Source organism: Pimephales promelas, chromosome 20 (genome assembly GCF_988280905.1).
Source record: "Pimephales promelas chromosome 20, fPimPro1.hap1.1, whole genome shotgun sequence".
NCBI lineage: Eukaryota > Metazoa > Chordata > Actinopteri > Cypriniformes > Leuciscidae > Pimephales > Pimephales promelas.
In genome coordinates, this window is record NC_142788.1 from 21,115,001 (window position 1) to 21,134,121 (window position 19,121).

General features: G+C 37.6%; 1 protein-coding gene across 12 annotated transcripts in view; it reads right to left on the reverse strand.

The window, feature by feature from the left end:
- hspg2 (heparan sulfate proteoglycan 2) overlaps positions 1–19,121 on the reverse strand; it is a 102,481-nt gene that overhangs the window by 66,876 nt on the left and 16,484 nt on the right. For all 12 annotated transcript variants that reach the window (XR_016148165.1, XR_016148169.1, XR_016148162.1 and 9 more), the window contains exons 2-3: positions 7,341–7,452; positions 6,669–6,737 (exon numbers count right to left, since the gene is read on the reverse strand). Coding sequence is in view for 1 of the 12 variants with exons in the window: in XM_089124494.1 (XP_088980620.1) it covers positions 6,669–6,737; positions 7,341–7,452 (181 nt within the window). In the remaining 11 variants the exon portion in view is untranslated. The remainder of the gene's footprint in view (positions 1–6,668; positions 6,738–7,340; positions 7,453–19,121) is intronic.

Below are 19,121 nucleotides of genomic sequence, written 5' to 3' on the forward strand. Positions count from 1 at the left end.
ACTCCCAGACCTTCTGCTGGAAAGCCCTGAAGCACAATAAAAAAAAGCTCAGCTGTGGTGAAACCCAAAGATGTTTCCATTAGCAGTAAAATGATCTCATTTACTGTGGGTTAACTATTGCAATCATCATAACTTCTGAATTGAAACTTTCTACATGTATTACAGATGTGGCAGATTATTAGCCACCAATGGGTTAGAATCTCAATGACTTTCAAATACTGTCTGTGTCTTCGTGAATCTCATATTGTAAGGACATTTGTGACTGCAAATTTGTCCAGTGAGAGAAATACAGTAATATTTCCTATGGAGGAGGAGGACAAGATTTTCCAAGGCAACGCATTTGTTGCTCCCATAACAATGAGTGGCAGGGATGAAAGCGGTTCATGAGGACGGCTATTTAGGAAGTTCTGTTCAGTAAACTTGGTTCTCAACAGGCTTTGCTTCAGAACCCAGATTTTAAATTAAACAATAAGTGGTAAACCAATACTACCAATATTATTACATTAATTTGTTATTAAAATCCAAAATTTGTCCATAATGAAATTTGAGGTGAAAAAAAAAAAAAAAATCAGCTCACATCATTGCCTATACAAATTAAGGAGACACTTGTGGATGTGGCTTCATTTTTTTATTTACTTTTTCCACCTCAAATTATATACAATTTTTGGATTTTAATAACAAATTAATGTAGTAATATTGGTAGTAAGTACTGGTAGTATTGGTTTTGTATAGTCTGATGCGGGATGCACACTGTCTTTCACAGACAGGACATATGAAAGTTTCTCCTGATGATCTTAAGGTAGCAGGAACAAGCATGGCCTGCTTTCTCTGATGTCTTTTAGTAAAGCGATGTTTTTTCTCCAGTCTTCATAGCTTTGTACTCCATTCTGGCGAAGTTGCTGCCAAAGTTTGCGATACACAGCACTAGTTTCCAGGGCTGTGGGCCTTATCACACACTTCTTAAGAAAGTTTTTTAGTTGGTCTTTCAGCCTCTTTTTTGGCCTCCTGCAAACTGGGAGCCAAGATGTAACTGACCGTACAGTATCTTACGTGGAAGGCGACCTGGCGACATTCTCACAACATGACTAAGCCATCTCAGTTGGTAGGGCATCAAAGTTGCTTCAACTCCAACAATTAGTTTTTTTCAGGATCTCAATCGATCTTGCCATGTCATTTTGAGGATGCGCTGCAGGCGTCTAATGTGGAAAGATTCCAACATTTTCAGATGTTGAGCATAAATGGTCCATGTTTCACAACCATACAGGAGGGTGGTAAGGCAGATTGCCCAATATACAGCAATCTTTGTGTGTAGATGTAAATTAATATTACAAAATACCTAAAATATTTCCTCAATCTCCCGAATGAAGCAGCAGCCTGTTTGATCCCGTGTTGAATATCTCGATCCATACTACAATCACTAGATAAATAATAAAGTATATATATATATAAATATATATATATATATATACACACACACACACACACACACTATATACTGTATATACATTATATATATATATATATATATATATACTGTATATAAATAATGTATATATATATATATACTGTATATGTATCTATACATACATAAACTCTATATACATTATATTTATACATTATATATGTATGTTTATGATTTTCACGCACAACTATCTCTAGGGTTTACAGAGAATGGTCCGAAAAAGAAAAAACATCCAGTGAGCGGCAGTTCTGTGGGCGGAAATGCCTTGTTGATGCCAGAGGTCAGAGGAGAATGGCCAGACTGGTTCGAGCTGATAGAAGGGCAACAGTGACTCAAATAACCACCCGTTACAACCAAGGTGGGCAGAAGAGCATCTCTGAACGCACAGTACGTCGAACTTTGAGGCAGATGGGCTACAGCAGCAGAAGACCACACCGGGTGCCACTCCTTTCAGCTAAGAACAGGAAACTGAGGCTACAATATGCATATACTGTATATGTATATATATATATATATATATATATATACAGTATATATATATATATATATATATATATATATATATATATATATACACACACACACACACACACACACACACACACGATCAAAAAAGTCAAAAAAGTTAATCAAAGTTGTCCTAAGACAAGAACGGATATTGTGCAAAACTCATGTATAACTTTGATAAAAGGTTATGATCCACTTCAAATGTTGACTACTTGACCTGTCAAGCGATTACAATTTTGAATATAATAATTTACATAATGTGCTGATAAATAAATCACAAATTAATTGCATATATTTGGCTGAGAAATTACCCCAAAAAGACAATTTAAAGTCATTATTGTGTTAAATGAGAACAGCATTAAATAGGTATTAACAAAAGCTTTAGAAAGAAATATTTTATTTGATTGAGCGTAGAATTTATTGTAAAAAAAAAAAAAAAAAAAAAAACTTTTAGGCTACAATGGCCATGAATTATTATTATTATTATTCAAAAGCTGAGGATCAGAATTAGTATTTAGATATATTAAAGACCAAAACAGTTTGATTACCAACATTCTTCAAAATACCTTTTATAAAAAGAGAAATATTGTATGTAAAAAATATTATCATTTTTGGGCAAACTTAAATAGGCAAAATCCTATTTTCGATACATATATACATTTGCCCTAAATTGTATATGTACAGTATGTATATAGGTCACGACCCACCAGTCAAGAACCACATTTAGTTAATTTTCTCAGTTATTTGCTCTTTTCTCTTTCTGACAGAATGTATATGGCCTCCTCTGAGAAGGTGAGACCTCAACAACATGGAAACCAAAATAACCGCAGCTGCCCCTCCACGTCTCCCAATGCTGCTGTATAACTATCATCTTTGCAGCCCTGACACACAACATTACATCAACTGCACGACCAGGACAGGCAGGAATGGAAAGCTGGGTGGCCTTTTTTCTGGAAGGTTTTAGGACCCATACACAGCATCTTTCATCAGTTGTTTTGACACGATTCACTTTTCCAGAGCTCAAGTGTCATGCACAAGTGGCCATCAATCTTTGTGTGCAAGGAACCATTTTAATTTACAGTAATAGGATTTAGATAAATGATAAACATGCAGAATATGTTCAAAGGATAAAATCAACAAAAATTCAGTTTAGTTTAAAAAGGGCATGTATGTTAAAAATAATTTGAAAAAATAGATATTCAAATAGAAATTATGTTAATAGTTAATATATTATTATATATGTCAACACAGCAGAGTAAGCCAGAGCTTTCAAAGAAAACATCTACATGAAGTTGTATAATGAAATCTAGGTAATATCCGTTTCTCATCTAGCCAGAACTCTGATTATGTTTATGGGTTGATGATTTAACAAATTAACAAGTTGGTCCTTCGAGCTTCTCACCTAGTCAGCACTGTAATCAAACACAAATTCCACGAGGAGGTGTTGAGATAAGCTTTCTCATGGCCACATTTCAAAATGATCTCCTGGCCATTCTCTGAAAGCAACTATCTGTATGCTAAGGTAACCTTTATCTCCTCAGCTCCTGTGTTCAGGGTCTGCATGAGGACCTGTGAAACTTCTGAGGTTCTGTTGAGCCGAAATAGGGTGAGGAGACCTCTCATGTCTTTATCAGGCTTTATCAGACAAACAAATAAACGGAAATATATAGCGGCTCAGATTAAAGAGTCTTCTTGTATGCAAAAGGGGTTTGTGACTGATAAAGAAAACATATTTGGGCTGCTTATCCAGTACTTTGACAAACGCCTTACTACAGGGACCGTTCCTCAGGAGTAACCTGGGGTTAAGTGTCTTGCTCACGGGCAGATTGTTGACAGACTCAGTTCATAAATCATCCCTTCTGCGGTTTAAACCAACAACCTTTGGGTTACCAGCACAGAATTACTGACCACGAAGCTACAACCACTTCAATTTGACCACATCAAAAGGCTTAGAATAAGCCTTAGGAAAGAAAAAAAAATGAATACATCTCACAGAGAGCAATGAGACTCAAATGGAAAGCAAGTCTCATATGCGTGTTGAAAATCTTAGAATGAGAAAATGAAAGATAACCATTTCAAGGCCTATTCTTCAGAGCATAGCACACTTATTTTAAAATGTAATAAACACCATCATGATAACCATGACAGAACATTCTCTCAGTCCCAAAATTCACAGTAAAGACTACTTAGGCTTAGGCATTCAAGTGCAGATCCCAATGTGAAAGTATGGATGGAAAATGCATCAGAAAAACAGGATGCAGTGTAAAAGGTGCTACAGTTGCAGGATATGAACTCTCATCAGTGACAGGGAAGGAAAGGTGGTTACGGTGGTTTACGGACCATTTAGTTGACACGTAAAAGAGAGCACAGGTTAGACATCCTCAAATACTCCACACCAGGAAGTCAAATGTTCTTTCCCAAGTGGTGTCAGGCGCAGATCTATAAATGGCTTTAGAGAATAAACTTTCCTATTTAGAAGGGGGATTACCACTGGCTGACTCATAGTCTCAGCCTATCCAGCCATAAAACATTATGTGGCACCTATTTTTGTTAAAAGATGTTTATTTGTTATTTATGAATCTACCAATTGCACTGAGATGAGAAAAATGCTTAGATAAACGAAAGCATCCTGACTTCAAACCAACGTCATGTGGCGTGCTAAACCTCAAATATCATTAGCAGGTCATCAGATCAACATTATGCTCCAGTTCAAGCTTAGAGGGATGGCAACTCTACTAAACTCACATCTAAATTTACCAAACTATGTGTTAGCTTTGAGAATCTCAAGCCTGGTGTTGGTCACTTCATAACCTGGAGTCTCAGAGTTGACTCATTCAGCCGTTTAGATCTGGCAGCTCTTATTTTACACCGTCACCCATCTGGAAGTCCATCTTCTGAATATGCTAAAGCTACAACAGAAATATCCATTCCTAATCGGTGTGGAGGTGTGCACGCAGTGCTATTTGGGGAGTGAAGCTCAGGTGTCGGACTGCAGAGCTCCTACCAAAACAATCATTCCACCATGATGTCATGCAATACAATGGCCCAGACTGCCTCCAAAAGGACCGACGCAAACGTTGTTCCAAAGATAGAATAGTTTAGAGGGGGAAAATGCAGAAGTCTGACCCTGTGGCTGAGACATATTCAGCATGTGGTATCTAAATTACACGAGGTCTGTTTTCAAAATGAGGCTGGATGACACACAACACAAGAAATTAAACTAATGAAACTAGTGGTTATCAAAAGTCTGAGATGAATTGTACAAATTATATTATTAACATAACAATCTGAGTGGAAAGTTCAACTACAAATGTACACGAATTTCACAATTTCTAAGTATTTAGGATTTCTTTACCTTACAGTACCATTAAAAATAAAATAAAAAATTGTGTTACCAAGACTTGTTTTGATTAAAAATAAAGTAAAAACCAAGACATCGTGAAATATTATTACAATTTCAAATTACTTTTCTTTTTGAATATATTTTAAAATGTAAGTTATTCCTGTAATGGCAAAGCTGAATTTTCAACATCATTACTCCTGTTCAGTCACATGATCCTTCAGAAATAATTATAATATGCTGATTTGGTGCTCAAGAAACTTTAATTTTTATCAATCCTAAAAGCAGTTGAGGTGCTATATTTTTGTGGGGATTTTTTATGCGAAATGATTTTTTTGATAAAATTAAATCTGCAGTCCGCAGTTCTCCCTCTTTGTCGCCATCTCTGTTCGAAATCTGCAATTGCAGTCATTCGCGGATTTATCAACTTTACGCGAGTTCTACTTCGGCATGGCCAGCATGGATGAACACAATGTTTGAGCAGAGTGTGTGGCTGTCAGTCACCGCCGGTCTGGATACTGGCATTCAGAATTACAGATTATTCTTTTTGAAAGTATGACCAACATAATTTTCACCAGAAAATGTCCTCTGAACAAGTAAGTAACATCCACTATTGTTCTGGTTCTTACATTGCAGTAAATCACACTGATTAAATCTAAAAATCGCTTCTCATTTCACGCAAAAAATTATACTTTGTTCTCCAATTGTTAATGTTAACGTCAGCATTTTTTTTTTTTTTTCATTTTAAATTTTACAGAATCTTAAATTATATATAAATTGTATATTTCCAGGTTTATATTAGATTCGGAATCAAATATTTTCAATGTGGTCTTAGACTTTTGTACTGAATTTTTGGAAAAAAAATATAATATCTGACAAAAGAATACCATTTACGTACCCTGAAAAAAATGAAACTCAAAGAGAAGAAAAATGTGTTGCATGTTACCCGATCACGAAAGGCGAGAATTAAACAAGTGACGTGAGGAAATCAATACATGACAGTTTGTATCGTCTCTGTTCTGGCGCTATTTCTTATACTGACTTTCATGTGTGCTGCTATGTTTACACCTCAGCATCTCATCTGATGAAAGGAGAAATGAGTATTGTTTGGATCTCTGGCACAAAATCTGAGGCCCTTGTGATGACGATGCTGTCTCATCACTGGTGACCGGATGTGACTGAGACACTCTTCAGCAGACGCAACAACTCTATATAACGCCTCAGAAGATGATTAAAATGCTTTCAACTTTTACAGCAAGATCTGTTGAGGCATCTCTTTTATCACACTGATATGAAATGTGTGACTTGTCATGTTGTAATACTTCCTCTCCATAAAAAAAAAAAAGAAAGGATTCTCACTTGTCATAAGAGAGTCTGGATCAACCGTACTCGGCTCAGGAGTGCTTCCATCCTCTTCTCCACTGATGTCTGAAAGAAAAAAAGAAGAAATTAGTTTTTATTTTTAGTTCAACACAAAAATACTCCTGTTAGGCAGGTGAATCATGACAAAACAGAAAACACTAAGCTATGCTAGCTTGCATTCTATGTAATGCAAGCTAGCTGAATCTACGTATTTTTTTAATACATAATAGCATTCAAAAATTTGGGGTTGATAAGATTTTTTGGTGTGTGTGTGTGATATTTTTCTATTTTAATATATTTTCAAATGTAATTTATTCCTGTGGTGTCAATCTGAATCCTGAATTTTCAGCAGCATTACTCAAGTCTTCAGTGTCACATTATAAATCTCTGTTTTTTTTTAATTCATTTAAAGGGTTGGTATAATGCCCCTTTTTACAATATGTAAAAATAAGTCTCTGTTGTCCCCAGAGTGTGTATGTGAAGTATTATCTCAAAATACCCCATGTTAAGCATTGTGCAGCATGTTAAGCAATTCTAACATAAAAAAATATGCAAGTTTTGCATTTATGCAATTTTATTATTTTGATTTTGGTTAAAAGGAGTCTGGCATAATGAACATTTCTATTCCTTCATTATAGGTACTCAGCAATAGCATTCAGAGAGTCTCACCGCCTGAAGGATCATACTCTTCATCATCCACGTATCCTCCCGGCCACTTGTTTTCCTCCTCTAAATCCTCTGGGAAGGGCACCTCATCCCACACTTTAGAACTCTGAGCCACCTGTAGTCAAAACAAATGAAACCACAATTTATGGGATTGAAATGAACATCTCCAAACATGTTGTCTAAGTTATAAGAGACCTACAGAGGAGAGGTGCAAACACAATGCCTTCAGGCTTCACTGAAGGAAGAAGAGATAAATGTCATATCTTTGTGCTGTGCATGTTAAAAAATGCATATCTTGCCCATCACAGTCAGAGAGAGACATGAAATGAATATGAACACCTGCCCTAAAAAGTATTTAGACACTACAGTCTCACTTCAAAATGTCTCAAAGTCATTGTACTGTATGTGCATTAAAACATTACGGTAAATTTCCAACATGAAATTGTTAGACAAAGATCTAGGTGACCACCTTTTACCTCCATGGTAACACCCTAACCAATTAACACAGGGCTGGTAGTCGGGAAATAATTTATCATGCAGATTAATGTCAAACTCATGAGAGGTCATAAAAATCACAGACACCAGCCTGCACAGTGGTAACAAGGCATGATGGACCCATGTTTTCATTCTGTTTCCGCCAAATTCTGACTCTACCATCTGAATGTCTCAACATCAGACCAGGCAACATTTTCCAGTCTTCAACTGTCCAATTTTGGTGAGCAAATTGTAGCCTCTTTTTCCTATTTGGGGTCTTCTGCTGTTGTAGCCCATCCGCCTCAAGGTTGTGCGTGTTGTGGCTTCACAAATGCTTTGCTGAATACCTCGGTTGTAACGTGTGGTTATTTCAGTCGAAGTTGCTCTTCCATCAGCTTGAATCAGTCGGCCCATTGCCCTCTGACCTCTAGCATCAACAAGGCATTTTCGCCCACAGGACTACCACATACTGGAAGTTTTTCCTTTTCAACCCATTCTTTGTAAACCCTAGAAATGGTTGTGCGTGAAAATCCCAGTAACTGAGCAGATTGTGAAATACTCACACCGGCCCATCTGGCACCAACAAAAATGCAAATGCATTGAAGCAACTGCCTTGTGATTGGTTGATTAGATAATTGCAGTAATGAAAAGTTGAACGGGTTTTCCTAATAATCTTTTAGGTCAGTGTACATTGCATCTTCGGATACATTTTGCATAGTTAGCAGAATCTCCAAAAAACCAGCAGTGTCTTCTGCTTATTCAATTCTTTTCTCAAAAATGTATAAACTATGATGATTTTATTCAATCGTCCCTTCTGCACTGCAGTTCTCATCTTCACTTTTGTATACGCGTTTGGCAAGATGCCACATTTGGCATTTTCGGTCTTCATAGCCCGCCAGTTCCCATTTCCCTGCATCTCCATCATGGCCACAGTTCCTATTTAAATGGCTCCCGCAAATAAATAACTTGATCTCCCCCCAAATCCTTTCTCCCCTGACTGAACACTCTAAAACAACAATCCTGGAGCATTTTCAAAAGGAAAGCGCTGACTGGCAAAATTCTTTCAATTGAAGCTGCTCAGCGAACCTTTGCTGATCACTGGCTGCTTCCCTGTCCCTTGGGATGGAGTACTCCCAAAACGAGACATTCTGTCATTGTTGTCATCCATAAATGTAGCATATTTCTGGTGAGAAGAATTAGTAAATTGGTACGTGTCAATTTAATTCTCCAGATACGACACACAACTTAGCTAAAAGGAAAAATACACTACGATTATAATGACTATTGTTATAGGGTATCAAGGTAAAAAGAATAGATAACTTTTACTCACATTTACTCATACCAGGGGCTGTCAACCTCCAAAAGGAAAGACACAATAGAAGCATGCTAAAGGTATCCCATACAACTTGTGTGCCATTTTCCAGTCTTCTGAAACCATGACAGCTTTGTTTGAGGATTAGAAAGGAATTGTCATTCGTTCAAAAGATTACTTGACAGCCATTGTCATCATTTACTCATTGTATGGAAATGCCCTTAGAAGAAATGCTTCTATTTAGAACCAGAAATGGTTCCCTCCCCCACTTCATTTATGGAACTTTCAAAATGGTTCTATATAGAACCATTTTTTTTTTGTTAAAAAGGTTCTATTGGTTCTATTTGGTAAAATGTTCTATGTAGAACCCAGAGGAACCCTTTTTTAAGAGTGTATAGAACCTTTTAGGGGTTCCAAATACGTAGCGCTGATTGAACCTTTTAAGGTTCTATATAAACCTTTTCTTCTAAGAGTGTAGTCCTTGCATGTCAAACAGGTTTCAAAAGACTTGAAGGCGAGTTAATGACTTTTCAAATTCTCTTAGAAGGCTTGAGTTCACCTAGCCAAAGGAAATGACAGCACAGGCAAACATACACATACTGCATTCCACCGTCAAATGAATCTCACTGTTTACTTTCCAATTATGACCTTCACAATGCCAAGAGTTTGTTTTACAGGAACGGTAAAGAAATAGACAAACGCAACATCAGACGGCATAGTTTTGCAAGAAACATTTGAGCCTGGTTTTGTCGGCTGCAGTTTACAAGGCAAAACACCAAATTCACCGTATCTATGCCCATGGACAATTCTGATAAGCGGAGAGAGCAGGACGATACAAATGGAATGAGATGGTCATGGCCAGCTTGCTTGGACTTCCACTCTTCTGCAAATGTGTGACTCACACTCAACCTCAAAAGTGTAATAATGATGACTAGAAAGGACAGATGTGCACTGCTGAAATGCATTGGAGGCTTATCCGCTCCCACACACACCCCTCTCTGGCATTTCCAACTCCCAATCAGACCCGCCATGTCCAATTTCCAAGGCCTTACGAGCACAGTGTGAGAAAAGGATTTTAGTACTTTAGTTTTGTTCACATTGGAGTGCAGCTGTGTAACGGATGCTACCGCACATGACTCGCGACTAAACTCCACAAATACTTTACAATCAATATATGCAACATGTTCGGAATACTGATTGAGACATACACAAACATACATACACATATATGCATACACATACATACAATTTAATTGAAACTATAAAGTCCTCATTATCTAAAATTGAATGATACTGAAATGGAAGACAATACTTCAGAATGATAAAAACAATAACAGTAGTTGAAAACTACACTCGACACACTGTATTACATAAGGAATTAATGGACCTAATGGGGATGACGGTTCTTATAAACACACAAATGGAATGTAGATGGTAAGTAGGTGAAAGCCTGAGATATGCACTTTATACCCTCATCTGAGTTAGAACACCACAGCTTAACACAGGCAGAACAGAGGGCAAACTTCCTGACCTCCATAAAACAACTCACTGTATTGTATATTATAGGGCCAGAAGTGCAAAACGTCCATTATCCTTCTCTTATCATATAATTGCACTTCCTTACTTGATATGGTACTGCTATTAGCCATGTCAAAGCAGAACCGAAATGTGCAAGTGAATAGTTTTGATTCTCTGTTCTAAGACCTAGGTCAGGGACTAATTTTGTTGCCCAAGCAACAATCGCTCGGCATGATTGGGCAACTCAAAAAGTTGCCCTGTGCATCATCCCCTTTAGGGCTGGTTCACACAGAACGCGTTTTTGCTTTGAAAAACGAGTCTTTTAAAGAAACTTCTTTTAAAAGTTGAAAAAAAACTCACAGCCCAAGTTAAAAACTTGCAGCCCGAGACGCTGCAAAAGACATGAGACGCAACGGTCATACATGCCCGTCTAGCACTAAAGTAGAGCAGTGGAAAAACATGATTTTCTGGAACAGGATAAGAGCTTATTATTCAAACGATTATTTATTTTTACTAATTATTTTATTTCAGCTAGTTTTTCAGTTGTTATTTTTGTTTAGTTTTTCATTTATGTTGAAATTTCTATTTTACTTCAGTTCATAAAAATGCTTTTTGACCAATAGTTTTAGTTTCGTTTTCACCTACAAAAATAACCTTGGTTCCAAATCAGTCACTTAGAATTTTCCATGAAAGTTATAGGTTGGCAGTAGAAGAAGAGCAACTAATTATGTTTTGGAACAATGCTAGGATTAATGATGAGGGAGTTGGAGTGAAATTCACATTTTCCACACCTATTATACACAGCCGCTATAGAAAACATTCATCTAACAGCCAAGGGATGACAACAGGAAAGATTTATGCAAGTGAAAGACAATAGCAAAAGACACACAGGTAGAGACGGAGATTCCTCTGTGAGTTTAACCTCTCGGAGAAGGAGAATGCAGGTGATGACAAGCTGCCAATTTTGAAATGACTAAACATCAGCTTGAGCACCTTAAGGGTAAAGACCATGATGAGAAATAGCCTTCAACTACACAAAGCACTTTGGACAGGATTTAACACCAACTACTCTCAACAAACACATGCCCCATTCACTTTAACCATAGCATACTCGCTAGATGAGGCACATTCTTAAACAAGTTGTTACGGTCTTCAACATAGGCTTAGGGGGAGAAAAAAGGATGGTCAAAAGGCTGACAGCATACTTCTGGCAACTAGAACCCTTGCCCCAAGACATGCATGCATTCCCACATGGACACAAAGCAAGCATTTGGGATTGAGCGAGGACTCCCACAGGCATTCCAATGCATACTGGGCAAGATTTGACATACATGCACTCAAATGTGCCCAGCACAGCTGTTTCCCATGCTGAAGTGAAGCTGTGAGCTGGGAGTTTCACTCTGCCACTGTTTAGACAATCAGGTTTCTCTGCTATTCATCTTTTCCACTCTCTGGACATGCTATCCAAGTGAGACGCTCTCCTGCTTCCCTTCACTATTGAGTGGCTCCATCCCCATGAGCACATTGAGCAGTCATCCAGCTCACACACATCTCCACATACTGCTGGCTTGTTCCTCTGCACCAGGCTTTAAGCAGCTGACCTGTGTGGGCTTGTATGGTAGATTTGGCTTCATGAAAAGGAAAATGAGGTGACCAAGACACAATTAGGCACAGTTTTAAACCTAATTACACTTAAATGCAATATGCTCACATGGGTTTTCAAATAATGTCAAATGTGGCTTGAGTGCTTCAATCATAAAATGTTTTAGAAACCAGTAAAAACTGTATTTAGCACTGTCAACTTGTTATAATATCAGCTGAAACAGTTATACGGACGTAAAACAGGGTCTTGGCAACCATGATTTTAGGAAATTGCACAATTGTGATTTTAGGAAGTTTCACAATTATGACAAAGCTTTATCAATAATCAATAATAGAAGAAACATGATGTCAAATTACGTCATTATTTACTCACCCTCACATATAAATATTGCTCACTACACATATAGCACATCAAATATAACATGGGAGCTTAAACATGCTTGTGTGATACAGGAAAACAAACTTCTTGTGTATCAAGCAGGACATTTAAATTACTTTTTAAGCTTACTTCACCATTTTGATGCATGAAAGTTTTTCGCTTACAGACTCAACAGAGGGACAGAAATCTCTCAGGTTTCATTCAAATATATCTTGATATATGCTTCAAAGATGAATGAAAGTCTTATGGGTTTAGAACGACACGAGGTTGAGTAATTGATTCCAGAATTTTCAATTTTGGGAAATAACACTTTAACCATGGCATTCAGTTACACTGGCATGAATAAAGCACTCAATCCTGTCCAAACCACAAGCAGTCTGTCGCTCTCTAGGTGTGCTTTGTGACTTTTCACCCTGCGAAACTTATCATTCATGACAGATTTCATGGTCTTTACTTGCCCTTATCTTCTACAATTGAGTGCCACGTGTGTTTTTTCACCTCATTTGCAATACAATTTCGCATTTGACAAATTTTTTCCTGAAATTCTCAAAGAATGTTTTGGTAATACCATCTATTGATACTGCTCCAAATGGTTACGTATGGTAACACGTCCACTTGATGACTGAAGCACAAATACAAATTGCAAGTGGGTGCTATGAAACATTCATCTGACTGTCTACAGAAAGTAGTGCAGCATTGAAAAATACACCTTGAGGTAACTTCAGCCGCCATCTGGAGTCTTACTCACACTGCTGGAATCCTGCGATTGAAGGATCATAGTTTCCCGTTCCAGGGTAGGAGTCACTTTTGTTAACGGTAACTATCTGACTCACCAAGTTAGCGAAACTAATCTTAAATGACAAAACCCAACATTTGGAAAAGTCATTCTAAATGAGTGTTTGTGTGCACATTGTCAATCTGCATGTAGCTCATTTCCTCCCCTGGAAAGTGCCATGCAAGATGAGTTTGGTTAAACAACATTTGAGTCACTGTTATGGAAAGTATGATTCTATGCAACAAAGGAAAACCTCCTAGTTCTAAGAGACCAAGTGTTCTTTTTGATGTATAATTGTTGCCGATTTCAACAATATCAACTGTAATGTATTTTAAATGTAGAAATGGTGCATTTCAGATCAGGCAGCAAACAGGTCAGACAGAGGAAGGTGCTCAAATGACATGGTCATGAAATAAGAGCCTATGTGTCTCTTCAAACTAGACTAAAGCCAGAAGGCAGGCCAGGCCAAGTCGAAGTGCTCCCAAGCACTTGCTATGGTATTCCAACACAATGTTATTGTGTAAAACAATATATATTGTAATAACACTGAGGAAAAGTATTGGAAAGTGAAATAAAAGGATATATATTAAAGCAATAGTTTTCTTTCACGAACACAACAATATTCAACACTAATGATGGCAACATCATAGGAGGTGCCTGGGCTTGACAGCATGACTCATTTTGTTTTGTTGACAACATGACAAACAAAATGAATATTAACACACTGCGTCAAGTCAGTCTGATTGCATCCACTAACTCAGTTTTAATCAAGGGAACTGATACCATCTTAATTGCCAAAATGATGCACGTGTGTGGGCCGAATATGTGAGCGCATTCCAGTGGAAGCAGCTTGCGCTACTTGTGGGGGCTCAGATGGCAACTAAAGAAGAACAACTATCCCCTCAATTATCACCCCAGCAGGGGAACCAACAGAGCACCTGTACATCCAGACCACCTATGTACTAAACTCCCCATGTTTCAATGTTGCCTCAGATTACACTTTCACCACACTCCAATTTACACCATCAAAACAATCCAGAGGATCTACAGTCCCTCCACTGACAGCACCCTTGTTTATAGACCTTCACACAATTATGTCAAAGGATGAAACACAGGCCGTAAAAAAATGGGTCAGAGAACTCTTACAATAGCTTGTGTCATAAAAGGTTTCAGTAAAAGATTTTAGATATAAAAAAAGAGAGAGATTGGTTTAAATCAACATGTTATCTGAACAACATTAATTATCTAAGTTGATTTGGCAAAAGAAAACAGTTGGGATAAATCAGGAAAATAATGTCAGTAAGATTTGTATTTTCAAATTAATTTCGATTTTTATTTCAAATAAATGTTGTTCTTCTGAACTTTGTGTTCATAAGGTTAGCATAAGAGACTCTTCAAAAACAAAGAAATATTTTACTGACACCAATTTTTTGAATGGTGCCAATCATTCACAAAAGCGAACTATTTAAGAAATAATTACACCTGGTCCAATTCGCCTTTGGCTAAGCCACTCCCTAGAATGTAGATTCACCAATCACAGCGCAGCCAAGAACAAGCTCCCACTGAGGTCCGACACTTTTTCACAGCGCTCCATTGACTTTCAACACAGGTGTCTCATATTTTTTGGTCTCGGCAGGCTATAATTACCGTCGTAGTTTTATCAAAAATTTGGTTAAACATCGTGCCTGGGGTATATGTAACACAGATACACGTTTCCCAGTGAGGTTGGAGGGGGTGTCCGTTTTTTCCCTTCCCAAAACCGAAGTTCCCAAAATCCTGACAAGTGTTTGTACCTCATAAGGCCATGGGAGGTGATGAACCATCAGATTGGTAAAAATTTAAACAATATTCAACAGTGAACTTAAATTAATCACTGTTAAGGTTTGCAGGTTTTAACTGAATTCAGTAAACACAATGAAAGTATGGTATTTCCAATGGAACTGCAGTCTTTCCTCTTTATCTAAAAGATCATCCATGAAGAAATATCTAAGAAAGAGAAAATCCGGTTTAGAAATAACAAAAGAAACCAACCTACACTATTTCACAAAGTTAGTTTCATTCATTTTGAAGCAAGGCTGCGGCAAGTAAATTAAATTAAAGCGTGTTCCAATTTCACTTTCTAGATTTCATTCTTGCACTTTTTTCAGTTAAATGACAAACAAATATAAAATGAACTATCGGAGACCGCAGACTTCCATATGCGTCATGTGACAACTTTTACATCCCGACTGAATAGAGTAAACCACAATCTCCCTAATTTCATAAAACAGGTCAAGGTCTGTGGTGTGGTTTTAATCTTTATGGCCCATTTTTTGTTGATAACAAATAAACAAACATGGTAGAGCAATTTAAAAGTCTAAAAATACAGCAGTGTTTCCGGTAATAAGAGCTTTATGGTGACCAGCACTTTGGAGACCGAGAGCAGCTCTTGTTCCCCCAGACGACAGCTGAGCGTGGAGGTGCTGAGGCCAGTGGCAGCGCGCAAGGGAAAAGCTGTTTATTTATAACAGGAAGGGCCTCTGTACTGCAGCTAGCTGTCATTTAAGAAGAACTTCCTTTCTTGTCTTGGTGACACCATCCTCTTTTCCAAAGGAACCTTGGCGTAGTGACTGCTTTGAAGAATGACGCCACAAGGCTCCAGAGAAGTGAGAGACAGGATATACACAATCAAACAGAATAATGTTTATCCCAGCAGTGGACGTGTCAAGGATATGTCAAGACGACAGCGCAAAGGTTTATGAGATTTGACAGCAACACAATGACAGTGAGCCAGTTCAGGAGAATGTTTCTCAGAACTTTGGACAAATAAAGTTTAAAGGGGTAGTGTGCAATTGCTGTCAAACAGCTTACCCTGAAAAAAACAAAAATCCCCCATCACTATTGGTCAGACAAACAGAAAGCCTGGCCCCAGCTCACTCAATGGGTTGACCCAAAGTTGCAATAATTTTGTGTTTTGCTGAAGAAATATGTCAATGGATTAACATGATGATGAGTTAATGGCAACAGAATTTTCACTTTTGGATGCACCGTCCAAATAGGATTCAAGTAGTATGAGTGCAACTGTCAACAAACAACGAAAAAATTGAATTCATATGTTGAGAATGAACATCCAAGCCTTGCTCACAGCATGCAGGGCAAATGATATGAAGGAAGTTGTGGCAGATTTTTTTGATGACTCTCATGGAGCTCCGGTTTCCCACAAAGCCAACATTGGTGACAAACTTCCGTTCCTTATTCGCATGGCTGTTGAAGATAATCTGGCACCACCTGTTGTCTTGGCTTTAGACCACACTGTGCTGTGGTACGCCAGGTCAAAGACAATTTAATAAGAGCTGCCTTATTAAATGCCACACGCTGACATTAATCATACACTCTTAGAAGAAATGGTTCTATTCAGAACCAGGAATGGTTCCATCCCTCGCTTCATATATGGAACTCCAAAATGGTTCTATATAGAACCATTTTTTTTAGTAAAAGGTTCTATTGGCCAAGTACGGAACCCCAGGGTTCTATATAGAACCCAGAGGAACCCTTTTTTTAAGAGTGTATAGAACCTTTTAGGGGTTCCAAATACGTAGCGCTGATAGAACCTTTTAAGGTTCTGTATAGAACCTTTTCTTCTAAGAGTGTAAGATTTGAAAGTGTAACGTAGTATTTCAGTTAAGTTTTTAAATGATAGTTTACCCAAAACTATACATTACTCACCCTCATGTTGTTCCAAACCTGTATCACTACCTTTCTTCCAAGGAATAGAAAAGAAGATATTTTTAAGAATTTTTCAGATGGGTTTTTTTTTTTTTCAAACAATGAATGTCAATGGGGCCCAAAACAACACTGCATTTTCAAAATATCTTCTAGTTAGATATCTATGTCTGACACAGGATTTTGTATGATCATTCAGAACAAAATAAGGAAGAAATATTTGGCAACCCAAGTTTGAGATGTCTGATCAAAACAAAACAAAACAACATTCTTCTGTGATAATCATGCCCGTCTGCCAAGAGAGGTTTAAAGTTGAATTACCGCTAGCAGTCTGTTCTCAAGGTCATAAGTCCCGGTTCTATTCAACACAGCTATGTCATAATTAACTCGGATTTGGCCGCGCACCTTTGTGAGAGGCTATGACAACAGTTTCAGGCATATGATCATATGACTGTGGACAATTTTGTTTGGAAACCTGATATGGTGACTTAATTTTTTAAGCTAGTTATTACAAAAAAAGGCCTTTTTTGAAAGGGGGGGGGGGGTAACAAAAGTGAGTGACTTGACTTCAAGTTCCTGACTCTTTAAAAGTAGCAGTTTTAACCTCTTTATTTTGAAAAGATATTTGTTAACAAAATCTAGATGATCCTCAACACACATTTTGGGGTCGGTGAACATGTGTTTGTGCCAATCAGTCTGGCTACTGAAAATTAAAAACCAGCTGTTTTCTTTCACTGATAATTATACGAGTATGACAAAAAGTGCCAGCAGAAATCTTGTGTTCCTCAAAACAAACAGATGTTGTCTTATAATGAACACACACTAAGACTCTCAGTTTTAGAATAAATATAAAAACATAAGAAATAAAAATCAATAAAAACATGATAGTTCGAGGTGTCAAGCTACCCCCTGATGATTTAATAAATAAATACATTTTAATTCACATTTAAAAATAATTTCCTAAATCAATTTGGGTGAACCATCCCTTAAAGAATCCCAATAGATGAACTGACTGTGTGATATTACAATCAGTTGCCTTGAAAGCAAGTGGCAAGCTCAGATCTCTTGAAAATCAGAGGGTGTGTGCTTTGAAATCTGCCATCCTGAGATACAGAAATGAGCTGTAATTACAAGAAGCCTGATCAAAAGTTCCCTAAATGCAGTTTGCACATGATTTGCCTTATGTCTTGAAAGCACATTCAGGAGAATAAAGAGGAAGTTTGTCTGATCAAAGGGAACTCTTCCTGGTCTCATAGCACTGCTGCAGGCTTAAAAGCTCTGCTTTGGCCCACACTTGGAATATAAAGCCCCAGTGAGGTAGCTTGATTGAGCATTAATAAAATCTCCTCTGGCAAGCGATGCTGCAGGTCCACTGACCCCTTTCTCACCCAGTCTGAAAGGTGTGTGTGGGTGGATGGAGGTGAGGTGACATTCCTCTGGGAGGTAAAAATACCACTCAAGTAGTTGCTGATGAAATTTCATCCTACTATCAAGCCGCTTGTCAAAACAGCTGTGAGCAGGATGAAGGACTACTGGGACAGAAAACAAGCCAACTAGGAAGCTAAATGCGCTTGAGTTTAATGCACAACACCTGTGTTTTTAAACAGAAAGTCATCCATTATCAATTAAACGTTGATCAAGGTTCACCACTCAACATAGAAATGACTAAAAGCATGATGATGGAAATTATATGGAAATTTTCAATTTTGTAAATTCATACATCCATTTTTGTAAATTCATCACCCATCATGCAGTGCAGAAATGGGCCAAGCGAAGGCCCCATTTGCGTCTTAAGGACAGCATTTTTGACTGCAATAATTGGCTTTAACTAAAACAAAATGTGGCCACATTTCTGTAATGTTATGTTAATATCATTTAATGTTATTACAGAATGTTTTTCATTTGCTATGAAGAATCAACTCAATTATACATTCGTTGCACTACATGTTTCTGATTCACTTAGAATTAGTTCACAAGAGTCGGACTACACTCATTTGTCTACACATATTGTAATTCAGTAGC